The 22,839-nt window shown below is 42.5% G+C and overlaps 1 protein-coding gene across 8 annotated transcripts in view; it reads right to left on the reverse strand.

Moving 5' to 3' along the window:
* The window catches only part of Sgms1 (sphingomyelin synthase 1), a 257,314-nt gene that overhangs the window by 24,097 nt on the left and 210,378 nt on the right, over window positions 1–22,839 (reverse strand). For all 8 annotated transcript variants that reach the window (XM_021195013.2, XM_029537492.1, XM_029537483.1 and 5 more), the window contains one exon: window positions 10,509–11,348. In XM_021195013.2, coding sequence (XP_021050672.1) covers window positions 10,509–11,149 — 641 coding nt within the window. In that variant the 5' untranslated portion in view covers window positions 11,150–11,348. The remainder of the gene's footprint in view (window positions 1–10,508; window positions 11,349–22,839) is intronic.

Consider the following 22,839-nt stretch of genomic DNA (forward strand, 5'->3'; position numbering starts at 1 on the left):
AAAATAAACGTGTGTTTCTAACACCAATGATCTCAGCACTGACAGCAGAGGCACTAGCACCAGAGGACCATACTCTCCCTGTTTGGAGCTTCATCTCTCACTCGTGACAGCCCTTCTCCACTTCTGTCCAAACACATTTGCCCTGTAAGCCCTTTCATTTATCTGCTGGAATTAATCTGCGCAGACGCTCACTGCCCCTCCACCCCACATCTGGCTTTTTTATTTCATTATTTATTTATTTGCATTCACGTTTTCATTTAAAATGTTTGCTGAGGTAGCTCCATTCAAACAGGTCTTAAAATCACTAGAGATCAGAGACTGGCTTCTGCCACCTCTCTCCTTCCCCTCCCTTTCTTGTTCCCAACACAGAACTGACCCCACTCAGTATAGCCTTTGAATCTCCAGGATACCAGAAGGCATACCAGAAAACTCCAGAACTTTCACTCAAGGCTACTGTGGGGAACACTCAAAGGAAAGGCTAGTCCAAGGGATGAAAGGGCAAGGCTGAATTTGCAAAGAAGAAATCTAAAGCAATGCTTTCTAGAAGACACTTGGAACTCACCTAGCATTTGGGCATCCGCTACAGGCAAGATGGTGGCATGAATCCAGAAACTCAAACTCACAGCTCAGTATGTGTCTGTGTATGTGTAAGGACCTTTTCAACTTTAAAAAAAAATCCAACTCAAAGAAATTTCATACCTTTGGTATCTGCATCCTTAAATTTAGTAATGATCAATATTCTACCCTACAGGAAGAGACTTTAAAGCACTGAGGGCTTTGGTACCAACTGGGCCAACAGTGAATCGAAAGATCCCCACCCCCATCCCCACCCCCCCAAAAAAAACCCAGGGCTTTAATGGCTAGCTGCAATATACCTTGGAAGAAGATCCTAGAGGCCAGCATGCCTAACCGTTGACTTGTTAGAAGGTTAGTAAGTAGCTGGGCGGGGCTGTCACACTCCGTTGCACTTGAGAGGCAGAGGCAGGCAGATCTCTGCGTTTAGGGACTACAGAGTGAGTTCTAAGACAGTCAGGGCTACACAGTGAAACCCTGTCTCAAAAACACCAAAGCTGAAACCAAAAACAAAAAAACCCAAAAAACCAAACCAAAACAAAACAAAAACAAAACAAAAAATGGTGAGCCAAGTTGACAAGGCCACTGTGGTCTAGAATGGAAGCACTGGCTTTAGCAGAACCATTAGGCCACCAGAAAGACAACAGCTTCAGTGATACCGGAGGCAGACGAGCAATGATGCTGATACACTCGGGGAGTTGCAAACACTGACCCAAGGGGAATAGACCAGTGGAGGCTCCAGTGACACCTCACGTAGGAGGTGACAGTGGAAGCGTGACAGTGACAGAGGCAGTGAGAAGGCTCAGATTTACAGACTAGGTGTTGGGTCAAAAAACAGTATCGAGGAAGAAAACTCAAAGATGTTTGGGTTGAACACTGGGAAGGACTGAGAAGCTCTTTCCTAAGGAGGATTTGGGAACACCATCATCAGCTTGAGTATAAAGGGCTCTATGCAAATGCTGTGGATTTATTTCTACTCAGCATCATAACAATATGGGAGAAAAACTACAGCCATTTTTATCTTGCAGTTGAGGAAACAACTAGGTAAGATTATAATATACCCATGCATATGCAGGGCACCAAGATAAGATTAGTTAGCTTATTTGCTCATGAGTCTGTCTAACAGCTAAACAGTCTGATCTCTTTGTGCCGATATCAGCATCTGGTAAAGGGTTCCTTGCTACATTACTTCCATGTTAGAGATCACAAAGAAAAGCAGGACGAGTCAGCGATCCAGGGCTTCTCTGCTTAAAGACAGGTGGGAGCCCCCCCCACCCCCGACTCATTTAGTTCCAGCTACCTCCTAAAGGCCCCACTTCCAAAGATCATTAACATACATTTTGGAAATTACGTTCCAAAATGTGTGTGTAGGAGGGCATATTAAAACAGTATCACTTACCATTATTAACCTGACTACACACAAGATCATCCCTTATGTTGGATTCAGTGTTATAAATAAAAATCTTAATTTGATTCTTAAAAAGCTAATACAGAATAACTTAGTCAATTCACTAAGATTAATTAATTTAATGGCTATATGGGGAAATCTAGTTTCTATCCAATTCCTATGGCTTGGACTATTTAGGTCATACAATCTATAAAGGCAAAAAGAGTCAGAGGAGGCGAGCCCAGGTAAGACTATGTGGGACTGAATCTGCTCCCTGGCTCCACAGTTTGTCTCACAATATTCCTAAAACAAAGACAAGAGGCCATGCAGAGTACAAGAAGCTGGGGTACACGTGACCTGGGAGGGTAGGGGTTCAGAGCAGGTCCCCAGGAAAGTAGGAAAGCAATTCGGTCCTGAACTTAGAGAGATAATGGGTCAGAATCAAAAGGGAGCAACAGCAACAACAACAAAGGAACACACAAACTTGGTCAAAAAACCAGAAAGTCAGAGAACAAAGTTGGACAGGCCTAGTGTGGTGGTTTGAATGGAAATGGCCCCATATAACCATGTATTTGAATGCTTGGCCCATAACGAGTAGCACTATTAGGAGGTGTGGCCTTGTTGAAGTGTGTCACTGTGGAGATGGCAGTACATAGTCTTCTTCTGCCTGCCAATTGAGACGTAGAAGTCTTAGCTCCTTCTCCAGCACCATGTCTGCCTGTATGCCACCATGCTTCTTGCATGACGATAATGAACTAAACCTTAGAAACTGTAAGCCAGCCTCAAATTAAATATCTGCTTACATAAGAGTTGGCATGGTGTTTCTTCACAGCCATAAAACCCTAAGACACCTGGACAATCAACTTTGGTGGAATATTAGGACTACAGAATTAGGGACATGTGTACCAAAATGGTGGTTCTGACTTACAAGACAGCATGCAGCTAGGACCCAACTAAGTACATCTGCTACAGTGTACAGGGAACAGACATGACATGACAGCTATAAGGGTTGACAAGAACTTCCTGGCCTCACATTCAAATGTCTTCCAGATGAAAACAGCACATTGTGTTATTATAAAAACACTCTGCTCATCTGTTTTCACTCTATCCATTTCATTTTATTTGTGTGCTAAGAAAATACATTTGCAGTGAGTGTTTGGTATAGTAGGAAAGTTCGAGAGGACTTATACCAAAGAGCCTTCACTCCCAACATACATTCTTAAGTGATGCAGGACAAGTGAGTAGATCTTAAGTCTCAGTCACCTTCACGGAGAGAAAAGAATAACACCATCTATTTTAAAAAGGCTTACTGAATCAGTGATATAGTGCAAGTAAAAATTTGTTACTCAAACAGCTATTTTGGAATCTGCCCCTTAACTGGATGAAAAGGTTTTTTTACACGAAAGATGCTTTGCAGAATAAAAGAGACTGAATAAACACATAATAGATTCAGCTATACATCGTGGGAAGAGAAATGAAAAAAGAAATAGAAGGGACTATTCTGAGCTCTTCTCTTATTTACTGAGCGGGAACTATGATGGCTTACCAGCCAATCAAATAATGGGAGAGGTGTCTAAAAACACTGCAGCCACATGGAGGAGTTTGTGTTCCTGAGATTGAACATGTGAGGCATTACTATGAGAGCAATGAAAGATTCCCCTAGAATACATCTCTACAGAACTTCTCTGCAGTACCCCCAGTACACCAGTAGGAGACACGGAGGTCTTTGTACTCACGGGCAAGCACTAGGGGGACTGTAATATTAAACACAAGGACTGTCTCTTTGAGGGAAGGAATATATAAGCTGCTTATCTGCCCACGAGGCTGAGAACCAATGGGGTTAATATCTTGTTGACTTTTGGCACTAACTGTGTGGCTGGATCTTCCTCCAGACCCTTATTATAAGCTTTTATTTCTCAGTGAATCTATAGGACCCATCACTATGGACTTTACAAGGAGTTTCAATGTACTAACATCTGATCCATATTTAGCTTACTTTTTAAAATTCATTCCTCAAAGAGATTTATGCATGCTTTGTTGTGCATGTGGGACAGAATGAATTAGCACCAGAATACATTTTCACCAAATTGTACTGTACTTAAAAATGTGCCTATAGTAAACTACTAGGGGTCAGACCCCAGAAGGCTGAACCAACACTGACTAGTGAGCTAGTTGGGTTGAAGCAAACTAGCTTCTTGCTTCCTGTAGACTGTCACTCTGCTAGCCAGGAGATTTCTGAGACCCCTGCCTATTCTCTTTGCAATAATGCTTGATAATAACTAATCAGAAAAGGTCAATTACAGAAGAGCCCTCTGGTCTATCACAGTATAAGACTAAGTAAAGCGAGCCGACCCGAGAAAATGGCTGATGGAGGAACTTGAGAAACACCGTGTGTGTGTGTGTGTGTGTGTGTGTGTGTGTGTGTGTGTGTGTATGTGTGTGTGTGAAAATGCATGCATAAATAGAAACCTGGAAAGAACTATTTCCATCAAATGTTCTACATCAAGTGCTTTACAATTTTACTTAGTCATTAACATCAAAGACAAGATGTTGTGCTGACCGTATCTGTGGTCACAAACTACAATGGAGACTGGAGAGGAACGAGTACTTTGATACTCAGCTAATGTGAAAATAAGCACTGAAGGAAGTGAGCTAGAGCAAAATGAAAGGCAATGTTAGTGGATAGTTTTATGTGGTAGTATGAACAGACCTAAACGATTAAATTAGCACCTGACACAAACTGTTGGCCAACAGCCCAAAGAGCCTGTTCTCAGAAACTAAACTCAAGAATTAGAAGAAAGGGGAATGTTATAGTCTTATGGTGGCAAAAATCTACCAAATATACACGATTCCCCAAACCACAACTTTGCTTGGAGATTGAAATGTGAGGTAGTGTAGCACAGTGGTAGAAGAGGTGTTTTAGCATGAGCGAGGTGCTAGGCTCAGATACCAGCTCCAACTGCTTACACTCCCCCAATCCCCTACATGCACACACACACTTTAAAAATTGAAATTGAAAGAGAAGAAAGACCCAGTATGAAGAATACTTCTGCTCTTGCAAAGAACCCAGATTTCGGCTCCTAGTTTCCAAGTTTCCATCCAACAAATCTAGTTCTAGGGGATCCAATACCCTCAGGCACCAAGTACACACATGGCACATATACATGCATGCCCGCAAACACATATACATAAAAACACAAGTCTAAAAAAACAAACAAAAAAAACCCCAAAAACCCAAACTAGCTTTGTCTAAAGAGATCTCTGACCACAGAAAACAAGCTGTTGCTAAACACTAAAAACCCATCCTAGCACTGTGAGAATCAGCCTAGAAGAGCAACACTGGGAACCACATATGTGGGATACTTTTAAATGCAAATATCAAAAGGCCGTAAGCAGACTCTGTCCAACCATGTCCCTTAGCCTTCCCTTTGGGATCAGTTTTCATAGATTTCATTCAATGATCATTTCCACATTGCAACTAATGCCACTGTGAGCCTGCAGCTCATGAAGGTCTCTCCCTTACCACCAAACCCCTCTACCACTGAGCTCCTTCGAGTCCACCCTGTAATCGAACACTCTTCTTCTTTTTGCTTCAAATATTTACACTGCCAGTGGGTTGCTACTAGGTATATTCAATTCACACTTAAATATGCTGTCCCTTACCCAAATGACTACCCCGTTCTTCTTAGGGGAATGTCTGACCGCCCCCCCCCCCAAACTATAGCAGAAAACACAGCACAGGATATGAGCTACTTGGCTGTGTTCCGAAGAAAATCTATTCAACAACAGTTGTGAGAATCTGTGAATTAGTGGAATCCTCCCTCTGTAAGTCACATATAAAAAAATCAGGGTTTCATGAGCAGATCTAAAGCTTTGTATGAGAAACAATGTAACAAACCAGCTTTGTCCACTATGGCAACTGGTGTCTCAAACAATTCTCTGGACTTAATGCTTTCTGTCCTACTATCTACAAAGTAGCCATATAATTTAAATTTTTTTAGCATATTAATTGTGTGTGTGTGTCTGTGTGTCTGTGTGTGTGTGTGTGTGTGTGTGTGTGTGTGTGTGTGTGTGTGTAGGTCATAGGATAACTCGTGGGAGTCACTACTCTCCTACCATATGTGTTCTGAGATCCCAACTCCAGGTTTAGGCTTGGTACTAAGTGCCCTACCTGAGCATTTTATTTTGCTGACCTGACATAATTCTTCCAAAGTGTAAGTGTGTTTCTAGCATTACACGCCAGCGGCTTACACTCTACTGGTTCCATTTGAGGCCCTGTCCATACCTCTTTAGAGTCTTATGCCCCAGCTCTGCCCCAGCTTTCTGGGCCATTACAAATACTTAGTTGAGTCAGAGAAATAAATCCTAGCCTCACACACTTGCTGTGGCTCCTATCTAGAACACTCTTTCCCAAATACCTACTTGGGATTGTCTTTCATTTAACTCAAGCGTCTACTAAACTCCTCTCTTACCAGTGGCCTTTCATAATTACCCAATCGAAAAATATCACCTCGGCCCTATTTCCAACCCTCTGGGCCCTCATGCTGACTCCCCTTCCCTAGGTCCCTTACACTGGCTGTTGTCATAGCCTCAGCTGGTGCCTGCCTGCCTCACTCTGCCCGGACACATCACCTCACTAGAGTTCTCTACTTGCTCAGTGCTCCTGGGGCCCAGCGCTGCTTGCAGACAATAGGTTGCTCACTGACTTCAAGTTGAATGAAGGGATGGATTTAAAATGAACACATTGTGTTTACGTGTGCCATGCTCTGTCACAGGTATTGGGATACAAGAGTGAGTAAGGGACGTTGCATCCTTTTCTCCTTTAAGAAAATTAAAAAGGAGAGAGACATAAAATTGACAGAACAGAAAGTGATATGAGCTTCAGGTGTTTACAGAGAATTGAAGGGGCAGCGTTAAGGTCAGACTTAAACTCTATTGTGGAGAGCCCTGAGCTTCATCTGATTCCACAGTGTGGAGTCTCAGTTAGAAATGAAAAGAGAGACATGCCTACAAACAGAACTGATAGAAGTCATCTGGACAATGCTAAATGAGTTTGTTCTGTGTTTCTAGAGACAGGGGTGAGGGGCGCTGGTGGAGACAGAGAGACCACATTAGGAAACTTAGCTCACAGATCTGGTTCTGGTCAAGGAGAGTCTGAAGCACACAGACCACACACTCAGCCTAGGAAGGAAACCTGACTGAACACTACAGTGCCACCTTCTCTGTCAAGGGTTGGCAATGTCCTCAAAGTGGGGCCGCAGGGAACATGCAGGAGCCTCCGTGTTAGCGGGGAGCCATATGCAGAGTCCCAGGCCTCGGCTCTACAGTCTGCAGGCTCAGAATGCTCATTATGGTGCTTTCTTAAAACAAGGGGTACCTGGTTTGCAGTGAAGTCTGACACAAAGGCAGAGATTTCCCGGGAATTTTTCCTAGTCAGTGGCTTGAAAGTCCAATTCTAAATGGGGAGACAACATTATTTACAATTTTAAAAACCAAAAAGTTCAGAACCTACTTTCACAGTGAAGGAGAATTGTATACAATATAAGACAGAACTGAATGTCACAAATTGAGAATCAAGGTGTTCAGAACCCTGAAAGTCTGGTTCTAAAGGGCTTGTTGGTGGTGGATATCGGCCATAACACCAGCGTTCTCACTTTTCAATTAGTACATCATTCCTGACAACTTTATCTTTTCTCTAAAGATAGAAAGTCCAAAGGAAGAAGGAACAGGCTGGCATTTAAAGAACTTTAGGATTTTTTTTTTTTTTTTTGGTTTTTCGAGACAGGGTTTCTCTGTGTAGCCCTGGCTGTCCTGGAACTCACTCTGTAGACCAGGCTGGCCTCGAACTCAGAAATCCGCCTGCCTCTGCCTCCCGAGTGCTGGGATTAAAGGTGTGCGCCACCACGCCCGGCGGACTCTAGGATTCTTAAAGTCAGAGTCATTTGGGGGAAACTGGGCTTTATTGGGAACTTAATACCAGCCAAACAGCTTTGATTCTGAGGTGCTGAGTTAAATAGTTCATAGTAAATTGGGTGGCTGGTGGACTCCAGAGAGAGGGGCCAAACTCTTGGAGTCAAACACAGAAACAAGGAGAGTTAAAGAGAGCATTCCACAACCCGAAAGTTCCATGTTTTCAAAATGGTGCAGAAAAAAAAAGTGTTGCATAGCGATAGCCAATAGCCAATTACCTAGTTGTTAGGTTGTTGTATCAATGTACTAGTACAAAAGGTTTCGTCTTTCTGATGAGAGCCAGGGATGATGCTCAACCCCACATACTTCCTACACTATCAGTGCCCCGCTCCCGCCTATGCCTGGAGTGCAACATACCAGTACTGGGAAATGACAGAGGACACAGTCAGGGTTGGGGACACTTAGGGTGACAATCTGCTTCCAAAGGAAGAAGCTGAAGTGAGGGCCTTACAGAGGCCTGAAGAGGATGCATAAAATTCCATCACAGTGCCTTACCCAGCAAAGTCAGGGTCAGTTTAAAACGTTTTCTAGGGCAGCAGAAGCCTTCACTGGGAAGCTGCTGTTTGCTGGAGAGGAACAAGGCTCCTGAGATGAAAGGGTTCATCTAAATCACCTCGAATGAAAAGCCACAGCCAGCGCAGGGACCCAGGCCTGCTCTGAATTAGCTTTGTGGACCACATTCCAGCTGGCTTACTGCTGCTGGAGAATTTGAATAAATAAATAAATAAATGATTGCAGTGTTGGCAATAAGCACTAGGAGAATACCAAATCAGAACGTTTAAAGAGTTTAGAGTTAGAAAGTTCAATTTTGTGAAAAATTTCCCTGCTAGAAAAAGAAAACCTTTAAAAGAACTCTGTCCTGTGATTTCAGTTTCCTCAGAGCAAGACTGAAATTATAAAAACATCTCAATTCTGTACAAGACTCAGTCTGACTTACCAAGTTATATTCTGGGGCAGCAAAATTGCCTGTGTGTACAAATTGTGATGGAAAAACCAGAAGGTAAACTCACAAAAACAAAGCAAATTTTAAGGGGAAAAAAAAAATAGGAAGCATAATTTGAGCAGCGTGGGAAATATTTTCAATGGGCCTTTAACAGGGAAAGGGGGAAAGGTTAAAATGTTCCTAAGGGAAAAGCAGGACTAAAATGTGTCAGTCAACAGCATGCATGTCAGGAATTCCGAACATCACTATCTCTAAAGCCAGCTTCTCTCAAAACCAAAGCAGCAGCAGCAGCAGCAGCAACGACAAAACTTTTTTTTTCCCTTTTTCCCCCAATACCTCAAAGGTACCTCATAGCCTGTCAATTCCATTCAAACTTCTACTTCACTTCCAAAATTGTCAAGCTAGATCCAAGTAAACACGTGGCTGCTATGTCAGTGACTTCTCAGAGGGAAGATGGTCCCCTGGTAAAGTCAGCAGGCACCTACCCTTTCTGCTTGCAGACACATGACTTCACAAGCTGAGAGAGTTTATCCAACACCAGGAAACCACTCAGAAAACTTTAACAGGAACACTCCACCTGCATTTTGTTTTCTTGATGGAATATGACTCCTTTTAATAGCCAGCCATACTTTGGGCTCAGGCAACTCAGTCTACCAGAGAGAAACCCAGAAACCCAGTGGCCCAGTCATCAGTAGCAGGCATAGAGAAGCGGTTCCAGGTCTGTAGGGAAGCAGCCCTGGCTCTGGCCTCAGTCCCAGGGATGGCCTTTTTCACTCGGTGTCAAAGACACCAGTGAAGACAGCCAGACACTCTTTCATTTGGTGACATTGCCGATAGCAGTAAGCTTGGGCTGTGGCCAGGGCCCAGTGGTACCTCCTACTGATACTCCCACGTCCAGTGGGAAGGGAGAAACAGTAATTCCCAACATCATCCAGGGATGCCACAACATGGTCCACTCAGAGGACAACCAGACACCATGAACAAGGGCAGTGAATTAAAGGGAGGGAAGAGGTGGGCCTAAGTACATAGCTCACTTTGGGAGGTCCCTGTTGTGTTTAGAGCTTGGGACATGCAAATCACATTGGAACCAACTAAAACTGAACACAGGTACCTATCCACACATCCTGTAAGACGGAGTCATACAGATTCTGCACCATGTTACCTGCTTAAACGAGAGAATCAGGTTTTTCCCAACCAAAGTCATTGTAGAATATCTGTCTAAACTCCACATGTTAAAGACTGTGAATACTTAGTGATGAGGTTCTAGGTCTGACAGGGGTGGGAGGTTGGCAACAATTCACCTGAGTAAACACCATCCAAGATTAGGTAGGTGTTTTCCCCTCTGTTACTCAACAGCCTCCACTCTCTGAAGATGTCTAAGTGTTTTCTTCCCTACTGCTTGAAAACAGATTAGCACTGCTCATGGTATTAATTCTGGAGCAATCTTGTACCAAGCAGGCAACAAACACAACATCCTCTCAAAGCTGTAGGAGCTTCAGTTAGTTCCATGGGTGTGTGGCTTCAAATGGAAAGGAAAGGGAATCACTAAGTTTTGGTAAATTTCGTTTCCAATGACTGGATCCCTAGATGCAAACCCCTCCATGGCTGGATTGCAAGAGTGTTTGCTCTACTTACTTGTATTTTAAGAGCAGCCACTGAAATAACCAGAGTCCTACAAGGATCATGCCGTTAATTTCGCAAATAGAAAACGCCCACTGCACCCGGTTAAAATGGTCAAAAAACGTGTCCGGTAGTGGAGGCTGCACCTCCTTAGGAGGTACTCGTTCATGGACGACCGAGATCATCACTGTAGTGAGAACAAAACAGGAAAGTGCATAAAGAAAGGCCAGAAAAGTCTTGCCCCACTCCATGGGGAACTGGGAGCGCTCCGGTTCTGGCATGGGGATCTTGATCATCTCTTTCCTAAACCCATTTGGCATTCCGTTGGGTTTAGTCTTGATGCTGAAGCTGCCATCGGGGTTGGGAATGTCAACGCCAATGCTGAGGTGTCCGTTGGCGTGGCCATTCTTGTGTGCTTCCATATGGTGCTCCATCTTCAGGGTCTCTATCATGTCTAAGAGTCGCTGCCCATTGTCAGAGGAGACTCGGCACAGTGGGGGTTTTTTGAAATCCTCTTGGGTTAGATTGATTAAGTCCTGGCCTGAGAAGTGCTCCAGAGGTTCACAATATTCTGGCATAGCATTCTCCAGCAGCCAGTCTGCCACCTTCTTGGGTGACCAATAAACCACTTCCTTCATGGTACTGGCAGACGACATTCGGTACCCCCAGCTTGCTCTCAGACGTCAGCAGTCACTGTTCATACAGGGCAGGACACTATCCCTCCTTGGCTGGTTCATCTTGTTGGGTCTCATGAGCAGAGACTCATTTGGCAAGATGGTCAGGGCAGTTTTAAAACACTTCATGCAATGGTGTCCAAACATTAGTTCGCCTCATTTCTGAACAGGATTCTTCCTTCTGTGGGAGCAAAAGAAAAGGTCAGGACCATGAGACTTCCAGATCAGTTCCTTCAAAATGCAAAGAGGCTCAGCGTGGATAATGAATGTGGAAGGGCAAGCACTGCCCATTCCCTGGTTTTCCGTCTTCCCCAGGTAACATATCATTAAACTGGACCTGCAAATGTGTAATGTTAAGAGCAGTGGATGGCTCTCCAGGGCAGTACTTAATAATAACTCAATGGACCCTGGACACTGATCAGCAGAGGCCATGATTCTCTTTGCATCTAACATACTTCCATCATGGAATGTGAGGGAATCTGGCAAACCTGTTTAATCCATTAATCTCTCTGATGAGGAATGTTGAAATGTGCACAATATGGGACAACTTACAGATCACAGAAGAAAACCACAGAAATGCTAAGCATAAAATCATCTGGTCTAATCATTTTATATACTTTTTTTTTTTTTTTTTTTTTGCCAAAAAGTCACGTTTTCCAAACACGTATGAGCCTAATATGGAAGAGAGTACATTTAGGCTGATTGGGCTGACACACTGGCAGAGCCCAGGGCCAAGGCTCTGCTGATCTGTCTACCCTCACTCACTCAACACTTCTGTAGATCCTCATAGTTTGAAAGAAGAGGATGAGATCCACCTTTCATTTATAAAAGAGGATGAGCTCTATAAAAAGTCAACAGACTTGCCCACAAGTGAGTGTAGAGAAGGGTTGTAAATCCAGTGTGTATGTTCACTAAAATAATTAGCCAGTGATGTAACAACAGTAGGCAGGGTCTACCCATGAATACATACAAAACAAATACAACCACAGTCCTTGGCTAATGCACAGCACTGCAGAAAACTAGTGGGAAGACAGAGCAGCTAAGTTACACACGATTCTGAGTGGATTCCCAGTCTTCTGCCACTGATTTATTTAATAACCGTATACTACTTTTTTTTTTTAAACAATCATTTTAAAAAGGTAAGAAAAGCTTAAAGCAGAAGACTCAACTTCATATATAAAAACAACACAGCTATGAAACATGGCCTTTGTCCCAGCACCTCCCCTGCTTGTCCCACTGTTTGGGCTTCACCTTGTTCATCTTTAAGATGGGTGAAGTAACCACAAAGTATTTCCGTCATAGGGCTGTTGTCAGTGTCAGAGTCTACATACGACAGCAAGTGAAGCAGCCGAGCTCTGTAAGTAGTGATTTTCAGAGGGGTTTGTTGGTATTCACATCTTACTGATAGCTTTTCAAATTATTAAGCAAAGTATTCAACGGCCTCTGTTTACTTTATCACACGATAGTGAACTCAATTAGCTAGATTCTTTCTGAAGTGATTATTGTGTTAACCACAGAAACCTTTCCACTGAAGCTGGAACCTTTCCTTAGAAGCTGGAAGTTACTAGTGACATTGCTTCCCTAAGAACGTTTTTGTGGAATAGCGTCTGGTGATGTGTCTAGGGCTTTAGAAGGATCTTCAGCCAAGTGCACTCAGTGCATGCTGTCAGCTTCCATTATCTACATGTTAGGACACTCAATCCCTGAGGCAGTCTTGAGTAGAGAAAGCACTTAGAGGGGCTTCTCAAACTGACTTCCTTAAGTTGCCCCACTCCTGCCCCCCTTCTCTCTAACTAGTCTCACACTGAACCCCTAGTTTGATTCTAGAATGGGGAAAGACAACATGTACTTTTCCAATCTCCCATTTTTAATAGCACCAATAGTAGTACCAAGCCTAAGGACACAGCCCAGGTGCTCCCAAGTGTTCTGGGTGTGTTATACCTCCCCTGACTCACACTCTCCTTAAGCAGCTGGACTCCCAGAAGAACCTTGCAAAGGCAGCCATTTCCAGCAGCCAGCTGCAGACTTCATGTCCCCAGGGCTCAAAGGCGACCCAATCAATAACTGGTTGAAATCTTCACAAATATCTCTAGCTTTGGGTAGACTATTTAATGGGAAATTAACCCAGTAATGTCACTAATATTGAAAACTCTTCAAAATTAACTTGAACAGTCCAGGAAAATATGAGCATTTTCCAGAGAGAAAGAAAGCCAAACATGACTTTCTTCACACTTATAGCCACTGGGAAGGAACCCCATATGTGGTGAGAACGGCCATGAGTGTTAAAGGCAGGCATGTGTACCAACCTTGAGTCCTTACATAGGTTGGGTGGGACATAAGGTCTGTCTCCTAGGCCTCTCTCCTCAAACACTTCTTTGCACATCTAGGGTAAACCCTTAACATCTATACGACAATGCTAAAGAAAAAAAAAAATCTTAATTTCAAGTTTAGGCCCAAGGGAAAAGGATACTGGCTTTCCCCAAATTCCTCATCCCATCCCATTCCTTGGCCACTACAGGAAGTGCACTATTACATGAAACCCTCAGGACCATAGACTACACCAAGATTAAGATTTTCATCACTTCTCCCTGTGGAGATGTAGACAAACCATCTCTTACTAAGTGATGACAAGCTTCAAAACAGAAACAAATCAAATTGTAGGAGGCAACTTAATGTTGGTCGGGGGTTCTCAACCTTCCTAACACTGTGACCCTTTAATACAGTTCTTCATGTTGTAGTGACCCCCCCAAGCATAAATTATTTTCTGTGCTACTTCATAACTATAATTCTTCTGTTATGAAATATAATATAAATATCTGATATGCAGATGGTCTTAGGCGACCCCTGTAAAAGGGTTGGATGACCCCAAAAAGGATCACTAGGCACAGGTTGAGAACCACTGATACAGAGTCAAGTATCTTTCTGGTACAGCAAGCACATCATACATGGGCTACATAGAGGAACAAGAATCCTGCAAGGCCAAATCCATCAAGCACACAGAGGTTTAGCTTTTCATTTGACATCTGCTAACAACTTTGTTCAGAGACTCCAGCGCCAGGCTGTAGATACAGAAGCAAGAATTCTCCTGACCTCGCTCACTCAACAGAGATATCGTGGTGTAGTTCCAAATGGAGACAGGCAAAACGTCTCTACAGCTTGACCTAGAAGACAGGTCAGCGTGGGCAACAACCACCATCATCCAGAAAAGCTAGGTTGAACTAATACATGGCCTAGCTTATTGGACTTATTGTACAAAATAGAGAAGAAATAACAGAAGAATGAAAATAAAATAAACATTTCATCTTCAAATATTACATAATTTGAGAGACAGAAGAGGTATGGGAACTCTCACTTATCTATAATTTTTAGAGATGAAGTCCAGTCAGATGGTGATTGGTCTAAAATTCTATACAAAGGGAAGACAAGGCTCTATAGCATGGGGGCTGTGCAGGGCACTCTCGCTGCCAGTTAACAGCCTCCCAGACTTGAGCATGGCATCCAAAAAGTGCTAAGCAATGGCCCATGTTCTACTTCATTAGAGGCAGACCTTCAGCACACACTCACTACAGGACGGAAGCCCAACAGGACTTTCTATTTGGTTTTAACCAAGTGAAAAATAATTATACAATATTTGGCCTCAAATTCTTAAAATGGATACTTTCTCTTTAATACTATAAAAGCCTTTCAATGATATGCCACACCACCATATAATGAATTTATAGTTAATTATGAAAGCCAGATCTTCAAGGAAGAAAAATAAGCTAAGGCAGTTGATCTGGAAATGTACAGATGATTCAATCAGGCAAAACTACAAAATCATTTAGGAGTATTTGTTTACACTTCCTCAAAAGAAGCTATTATATGGCCTTGCCATCTAGAATAGTGTCTAAAAATGAAACAGTATTGGTGTTAACAAAAACCTACCACCAGAATTACACAGGACACAGGGTTTTAAAAGCATTATGACAGCAATCCCAGAACTCATGAGCCTGAAGCAAGAGGGTGGTGAGCCTGGGACCAGTTGGGACTACATAGCAAGACCTTGTCTCAAAAACCTGTTGCAACAGTTCAACATTTACAGTATCTCCCCCAAAAGAGTAGAATTAGGAATTAATTACAAAATGAAATACAAATCAATAATTCATATCACTTTATTATGAAACAAACTGACACTCTACAAAAGCTTCAAATTTAGATAAAGGTTTCCAAACCTACTAGAATGTTCCATAAATGTTAACAATAACCTGATTGACCTCTTCAGTGAATGAAATCTTTAATTCTCCATTAACTCAATTTGGAAATCTACTGAATGCTTTCTCCAAAGCAACTCAAATAGGCTGTACATTTTCTTATTTGGCACTTGAAGAGTTAATTTATGTAAGGAGAATTTATAAAATTATATATGAAAGGTTAGAGGAACAATGTATGCTGAAGAAGCAACATATTTATTTCTATAGTTGGGGCCTTTAAGGATTCCTTTTGATGCTATAACCTTACACCGGCCTTTCTTTTCAACTGCTACTACATGCGGTGCTCACAATTGCACAATGCAGCTTTGGTTCACACATAAAATCATCCCTTATGAAAGCACTCAGTTAAGTGTACGCTGACCTACTTTGTGGAGCTTCAGGGAGGGCTGGCTTTAGAAAATGCACATCTCTGGCTTCTGGTCTACCCAGACTAAGACTTTGGCTCTGAGAAGTTTTGCATTTGGTGACATCTTCCAGTCTCCACTTGACCTTGTTTATTTAATAGTGTTTAATGCTTAGATTTCACACTATCTGTAGAGTGTTCTTTCTCCTGGCTGCCCTACAGTCCTACAGTTTATCTAATGGTGTCTCTTTTGAACTTTCTACTCCCATGGATGCTTGAATGACCCTGAAATGTAGCAGCCCTCAATGTACCAGGGGGAGGTGACTTTTGGCTGGCAAAATTAAAGGATATAATGGCAAGAAAGCAGTCATACAGCCGTGTACTATGAACCATGGCTCCCTTTACTTCAGAGAACCCCAATACTAGCAAAGTCTACCCCAACCCAGACATTTCATGAAAGGGTATTTCCATAAATATTTAGTAATCAAAGATTCCAGGACACCATTTATCACAAAAATCAGAAATACATTAAAAATTCATTAAACAGGGTTGGGCAGTGGTGGCTCACGCCTTTAATCCCAGCACTTGGGAGGCAGAGTCAAGGGGATTTCTGAGTTCAAGGTCAGTCTTGTCTACAGAGTGAGTTCCAGGACAGACAGGGCTACACAGAGAAACCCTGTCTCGAAAAACAAAACAAAACAAAATAAAACAAAAAACCAACAAAAAAAAAATCATTAAACAGATGACTAAGTCCCTAGTAAAGATTGTACCCCATTTCTATATCTATAGTGATATTTAGAGTTTTATGATGGGAACACCAGCTATAAAACATCAATTTTGCTAATACAAATGCATGATCAATACCATGGGATGAAAGTCAAGGCATTATTTGCTAAAGTTCCCGTTGTCTCAGGATAACAGAATTATAAAATAATGGTCTGCTTTTTTTCCTCCCACTATTTTAAACTCTGATAAGCACATTTACTTTTGTCTGGAAGAGAAAAAAAAAAAACAAAAAGCAAAACAACTTCTGTTGTCTTCTACGTATATTGTTTTAAAACATGAAGGCTGCACTGGAAAGCTGGAGACATGCTTCCTACATCAGCCTTCTACAGAAACAGGAAATGGGCTAGATGGCATAGCTAGACTCCATAAACAGAACCCCAAATCCTTCACATCAAAAGACAGTACCAAGAAGAGAGCCAATCCACCAACAAAGATAAAACTAAAGCCCACATCTCCACGCATGACAAGACTCCAGGTTCAGGTATTCCCTGAAAGCAACAACAACCCAGGAGACCTGCATTACCTACTGCTGAGTCCCTGCAGCATCTGCACATTTAGGCAGATACAAAATGGAAAGGACCACTCGATAATTCTTCCCTGGTTGTTACAATGGGAGAAACTTTGCATAGCTGTCTGAAAAAAACTCGTCACTACAGCTTTCCTTGGGATTTGAGTCTTAGAACCTACTTATCAAAGTCTAAAGAGAATCACTTCCCTGTAAGGTCTGCCTTGTTAATCTGTCATTCTTGGGTTTGGACTCAGTCTAGTGGCACTGGACATTGTCAGAGCATAACCAATGTTTCAAATTCCAGCAGTTCTCGTAGGAGCAGATGTGCACAGCGCTATTATCTTCCAACCAAAAGAGCTTCTCCATTTCCACTGCACTTCACTCTGTGCCTTTCCACTCTTTCTCTTAAAATTAAGAGCTCAGATCTGTACGCATTGAGCCTTATTAGCCGAACATAAAAGCATGCGTGTGTAGCTCTGAATCTGCCTCAAAAGTAAACTAAGGCTGTGGAGAAAAAAAAAAAAAAAAAACCAACTGGCTTAGGTTGTTTTAAAACCGAAGGGGGTTGGGAAGATAGTGATAGTGTACTGCCAGTGGAGAGTGCCTGCCTGGTATGTATGAGGCCCTAACTTCAGTTCCCAGTGCTGTAACAACCAAAACCAAAAAGTGTTCCAAGGTAACCATCTGGATATAGTCACTCAGACAGCCTTCCAAGTAGCATGCGGGAGGAGAGCAGTTACGAGACCCAGGGAGTGAATGTCACAGGCTTGGGAGGGCTGAAACTTGGATGGGGCAGAAACAGCTGTTAGAGGGGAAGGCTCTGACCAGCTGTGCGTGTGATGCTGAGGGCCCCAGAGACACAGCTTTGCTTGTGTCTTAGGGTGGGCTTCTCTCACGATGCAGCTGTAATCGTGATTAATTTGACTAGTCCCTGCTCCTAACGCAACCTCTCACCCGGACACCTCTTAGTAACCCTAAAAAACCTCATTGGTTCACCAAGCTGGATTCTGCTGCAATTATTAGGTCTGTCACTGGTTCCCTTTTGGAGGTGAGCAGACTTTGTGGGTGCACATGCATTTGCTGTGGCTTTTATATCCTGCAGAAAAAGTTTCTCACATAACACTGCCCAAGAAAATACAAAAATGAAAATAAAAGATATCTTTTAAAACTGTGTAGTGATTTCTGTGTAGAAATAATCACAGAAGGTTATATGCCCCAGAGTATATGGGAATGCCAGGGCCAGGAAGTGGGAATGGGTGGGTTGGTGAGCAGGGGAAGGGGGAAGGGTTAGGGAGTTTTCAGAGGGGAAACTAGGAAAGGGGATAACATTGGAAATGTAAATAAAATATATCTAATTAAAAAAGTAATCATAGAAACCACTCAAAAAAATATCCCAGCACTTGGCGGGGCTGAGGCAGATGGATCTCGTGAGTTTGAGGCTGTCCCAGTCAACATAGTGAGTTCCAGGAAAGCCAGAACTACATACTTGACAGACCTTATCTCAGGGGGAAAACCCCACAAAACAACAACAACAACAACAACAACAACACCACCAGAAGTAGAAGGGGAACGATTTGCCAGATTAAAAGGGTATACCAGGCATTCCAAAACAGCAGCTGAAACAGTATCACACGTCACTATTATTTCATACGTCACTATTATTTCATACATCACTATTATTTCATATTAAGGAAAGAACAAAGAAAAAAAATGAGAGAAATGATCCATGCTGTTGTCAACTTGGCTGTGTTTTCCTCCACATCACTCCAGTAACAACATTCAGGGCCTGCCCTTGACCTCCTCCTGTACCAGAATCAGAACATTCACACTCGCTCTATGTTACTGACATCCACAAGCCGAGCTGTGAGCTTACATCCTACTGCTACCCTGTAACAAGCAGTGGTGCCTCTTTAATGAGGAATAAACAGTGAGAATAATGTTACAGGTAATTAACAATTATCTTTCATATGGTAAGGATCCCTCTGGATTCCCTAAGGTGATGTCAAATATATCCTTCTCCTCTTCTTTCACACAATACTAAAATGTCCTTAAGGATTAAATGTTTTGGTTTATAAATTACTTTTCTTTAAAGAATGTTTTTTTTCTTCAAATATATTATTTTGAGTCTGGAGTATGACTCTAAATGACCTATGAACTTTGGAAATTTGGTGCCATAATTACCGCATTTGCCACAAACAGTAAAAGCAGCTGTCTCAAAGCACGCTTTGACTCTTTCTGTTGAAGACTATCCTAAGTCAAAATGTGATGCAGACAGGCAGAGAATAATTTTCTAATTAATATAAAATCCTTTACATGTGTACAAAGTAAGTTTCCCTAGTCTATTGAGGAACAAAAATGCCTAGTGGTTGGTTATTTGAAAGTCTTCCATTTCACTGAGGAAAGTCTACCATACCACTCTTAACTTGACCCACGGAAGCAGACAAAGAACCTCATTTAGAGAACATGGCCCTGGGGACTGACACCAGGTTTAAAATTAGCAACAACTCACAGGCCCAGATAAGAGAAATCAAGTTCAAGCATCTCTCCCAAAATACACTTCTCGTGCTTCTTTGCTAGCTAGTTAAACTCAAACTATTTACAGACCAGGGACCATTTAAGGGGACTTCTGAATGAACGGCTCTTCAGGGCATGCTGTGGGCACCCGTGGCACCACGGGAGCACCGTGTCCAGCTTGCCCCCGACTCTTTGCTTCATGGTTAAACAGGATGGAGCACTTCAAGGAGAGAGAGAGCAGCTCTCTCCCTCTGCACACCTACACCGCACTGGCTCTGGGCCCTTTCCAGGCAGCAAGTGTGCCAACTCCTAAAAATAAGCAACCATTCATTGGTTCTCTCCTATTAGCTGGGACTCTTCGGTTCTAAAATCTGGAAATCAAAACCATCTAATGCCCATTTTTCTGAACCCCCTTTTAACAGTTTTTAAAAACAAACAGCTCTTAAATAACAGTTTTTTTTTTTTAAAACAAAAACAGAGACAAATAAACCCAAAGTTCAGCTGAGATCCTTTCCCAGGATGCAACACCTCCCCACGGCACAGAGTCAGGTTGCCAAGAGACTGCCTTTGAGCTAAGGTATGAGCCACCAGGGGGCAGCATAGCAGTAATGAGATGACAGGCTGCCCCACGAGCCACCAGGTTCTAAAGAACACTGGAGTGTTCCTCTGTTTCTGGGGCCATCAACTGACACTCTCTTCCCAGTCCCTTTATGATTTTAACGTACATATCATTAGCAATACAGTTCTTGTTATATAGCCGAGCTATTCTGCAGTCTCACAAGATCATTTCTAGGACCCCAAGGAAGTATAAAAGCGTAAATAACAGAGATCTTCATTCCCTAGAGATCAGCCCTACGAGGTTCATTGGAAATTCATCCTTGACGTGTATAAAACTTTAGTAAGCTTTAGCTCAGTACAATGAAATGAGACCATCAATGATTACCAAATTAAATTATAAGCATATAAACTGTAAAACTCGTTAACAAAAAGTATGCTAAAATAATTTTAAATAGATAAGATCTCAAGAAGCATGGGTGGTAGGCTGTTCTCCATTGGACAGAATAAGCTCTGACCTCTTAGGAAGGCCTACGTATCCTTCACTACGGTGTGTTACACGGAAAGAACAGAAGTTCAAAGTAAGTATAAATGTTTTCTCAGGTCCACAAGCGTTTAAAGTCTCTACCAGTCACACAGACGGTACAATTATATAAATGATAGCTTTAAAGCTACAGGCAAAATACTCCAAAATAAAAGGATAAGCAATACATCACAGGACAAGATTTTTTTTCATGATGTAGATCACAAACATGAAATGTTCTTCAGAATCTGATAAAGAGTTTAAATAAACAGGGCTTACAAATCTTCTAGTTCTATACATATATAAAAACACATACCATGTATTGGTCTAAGGACACACACACACACACACACACACATACATACGTTCAATCTCACTAGCTAAAAACAATTACACACTGGAAGACGTTATGCTTTGGTTATTGAGTTGGCAAAGATGAACCATCTAAATAAGAGGCCGTGTTACCCAAGTCCCGGGTCTGTGCATTCCACGGCTGAGCAGGCCAGGAAACCATCCCTCACTTCTGCTTCAATCTCGAAGGTTCAGGCAACAGACTGCCCCCCCCCCCACCATGTTGCACCTGTGCAGAGCCCATCCCCCTCAAGCCCTGACTGTGACTCCTATCTTTGAAATCCTGTTCTTAGAACAAAATGCATAGTCCATGGTTACATGTTGCATAAGCCCTTTCTGCTTTATGATGGCTGAGTCCCCACCTCTATAACGGTGCTAGCTACCCTGGTCTGTTTCCAGTTATTGCTTCGGAACTGTGTGCAGATCAAAATGACACCATTTCTTGCTTTTAAATCTGTTTGAACAGGGGCCTTAGTCACTGTTCTGTTGCTGTCAAGAGACACCATGCCCCAGACAGCTCTTAGGAAAGAATGCATTTAATTGGTGGTTTGCTTACAGTTTCAGAGATTTGGTTCATTATTATCATGGCAGCTTGCATGCAAGGCGCTAGGGCAGTAGCAGAGACCTACATCCGGATCTGGAGGAAACACTGGGTGTGGCTTGGGCTATTGAAACCTCAGAGCCCACCCCAGTGACATACTTCCACCAACTAGGCCACACCTTCTAATCCTTTCAAATAGTGCCACTCCCTGATGACTAAGCATTCGAATTTGAGCCTAAGGGACCATTCTTATCCAGACCCCACAGTAAGAAAGGTAAAACGCTGAGCGCCCGAGGCTTCTGTTTAACATGTGCTTACATCTTTAAAAATGCATTGTATTTCTTTATTATTTTGTGTGGTTGTATGTAGGCATATGCACGTCATGCGTCTATGTGGAAGTCAAAATACAACTTATAGGTTTTCTTCTTGTACCCTGTGGTTCCTAGGTATTGAATGTAGTTCCACCCGGCTTGGTGGGCAAGCGCCTTTACCCACTGGATTATGTTCTGGGCTTAAAAATGCATTTCCTATTTCTTTTCCTTCTCCTCACCACTCCCTCTCCCCCTCTTCTTTTTAAGTGAGAGAGGTCTCAAGTAGCCCAGGTCCTATGTAGCCTGGGATGGCTTTGAACTGCCTCTACTTCTTGACTGAGGGGATTACAGCCTTTGGCACCACACCCGATTTTTGATTTTTGTTTTTTCTTTTTTTGAATACTGCAGATTGAACCATGGCTTTGTGTATGCTGGGCAAATGTTATACCAACAGAGCTAAGCTCCTTCCCCAGAAAAAAAACACCCTTAATTTCTTAACTTTACAGAAGGAATTAAGCATCCCACTGCTTTTCTGAAAGGAAAGGGCTCACACAGGGACCCTGAGTTTTCATTCTTTGTTAAAAGGGGACACAAAAACTGACATTACAAAAAAATTATATATTATCTGAACAGCAATGAATTAACAACTGAACACTGCAGTTTATCTAAGCGTGTGCATACTTATCTTTTATAGAAATTGACCCCCCCACACACTCTTTTTAATGCTATCTAAATCCTCTTTGGCAGTGTTATTTAATCAGATTTGAAGGGCTAGGGATGCAGGTCAGTGGCTGAGCGTTTGCCTAGCATTTGCAAGGCCCTCCTCAGTTTAATCTTCAGAAAAAGGAAGGGAGGACTGGAGAAAGGAGGCAGGAGGGAGAGAGGAGGGAGGATTTTAGAGAGTGTAGAGGAAGGCAGATTTTAGCACCTTAGGATAGCAAACAATAGCTTTTCAAAGTATGTTGGGAACTACTTTCCTACCCTAAAATA

This window comes from Mus pahari, chromosome 1, assembly GCF_900095145.1.
Source record: "Mus pahari chromosome 1, PAHARI_EIJ_v1.1, whole genome shotgun sequence".
In the NCBI taxonomy this organism is placed as follows: Eukaryota; Metazoa; Chordata; class Mammalia; order Rodentia; family Muridae; genus Mus; species Mus pahari.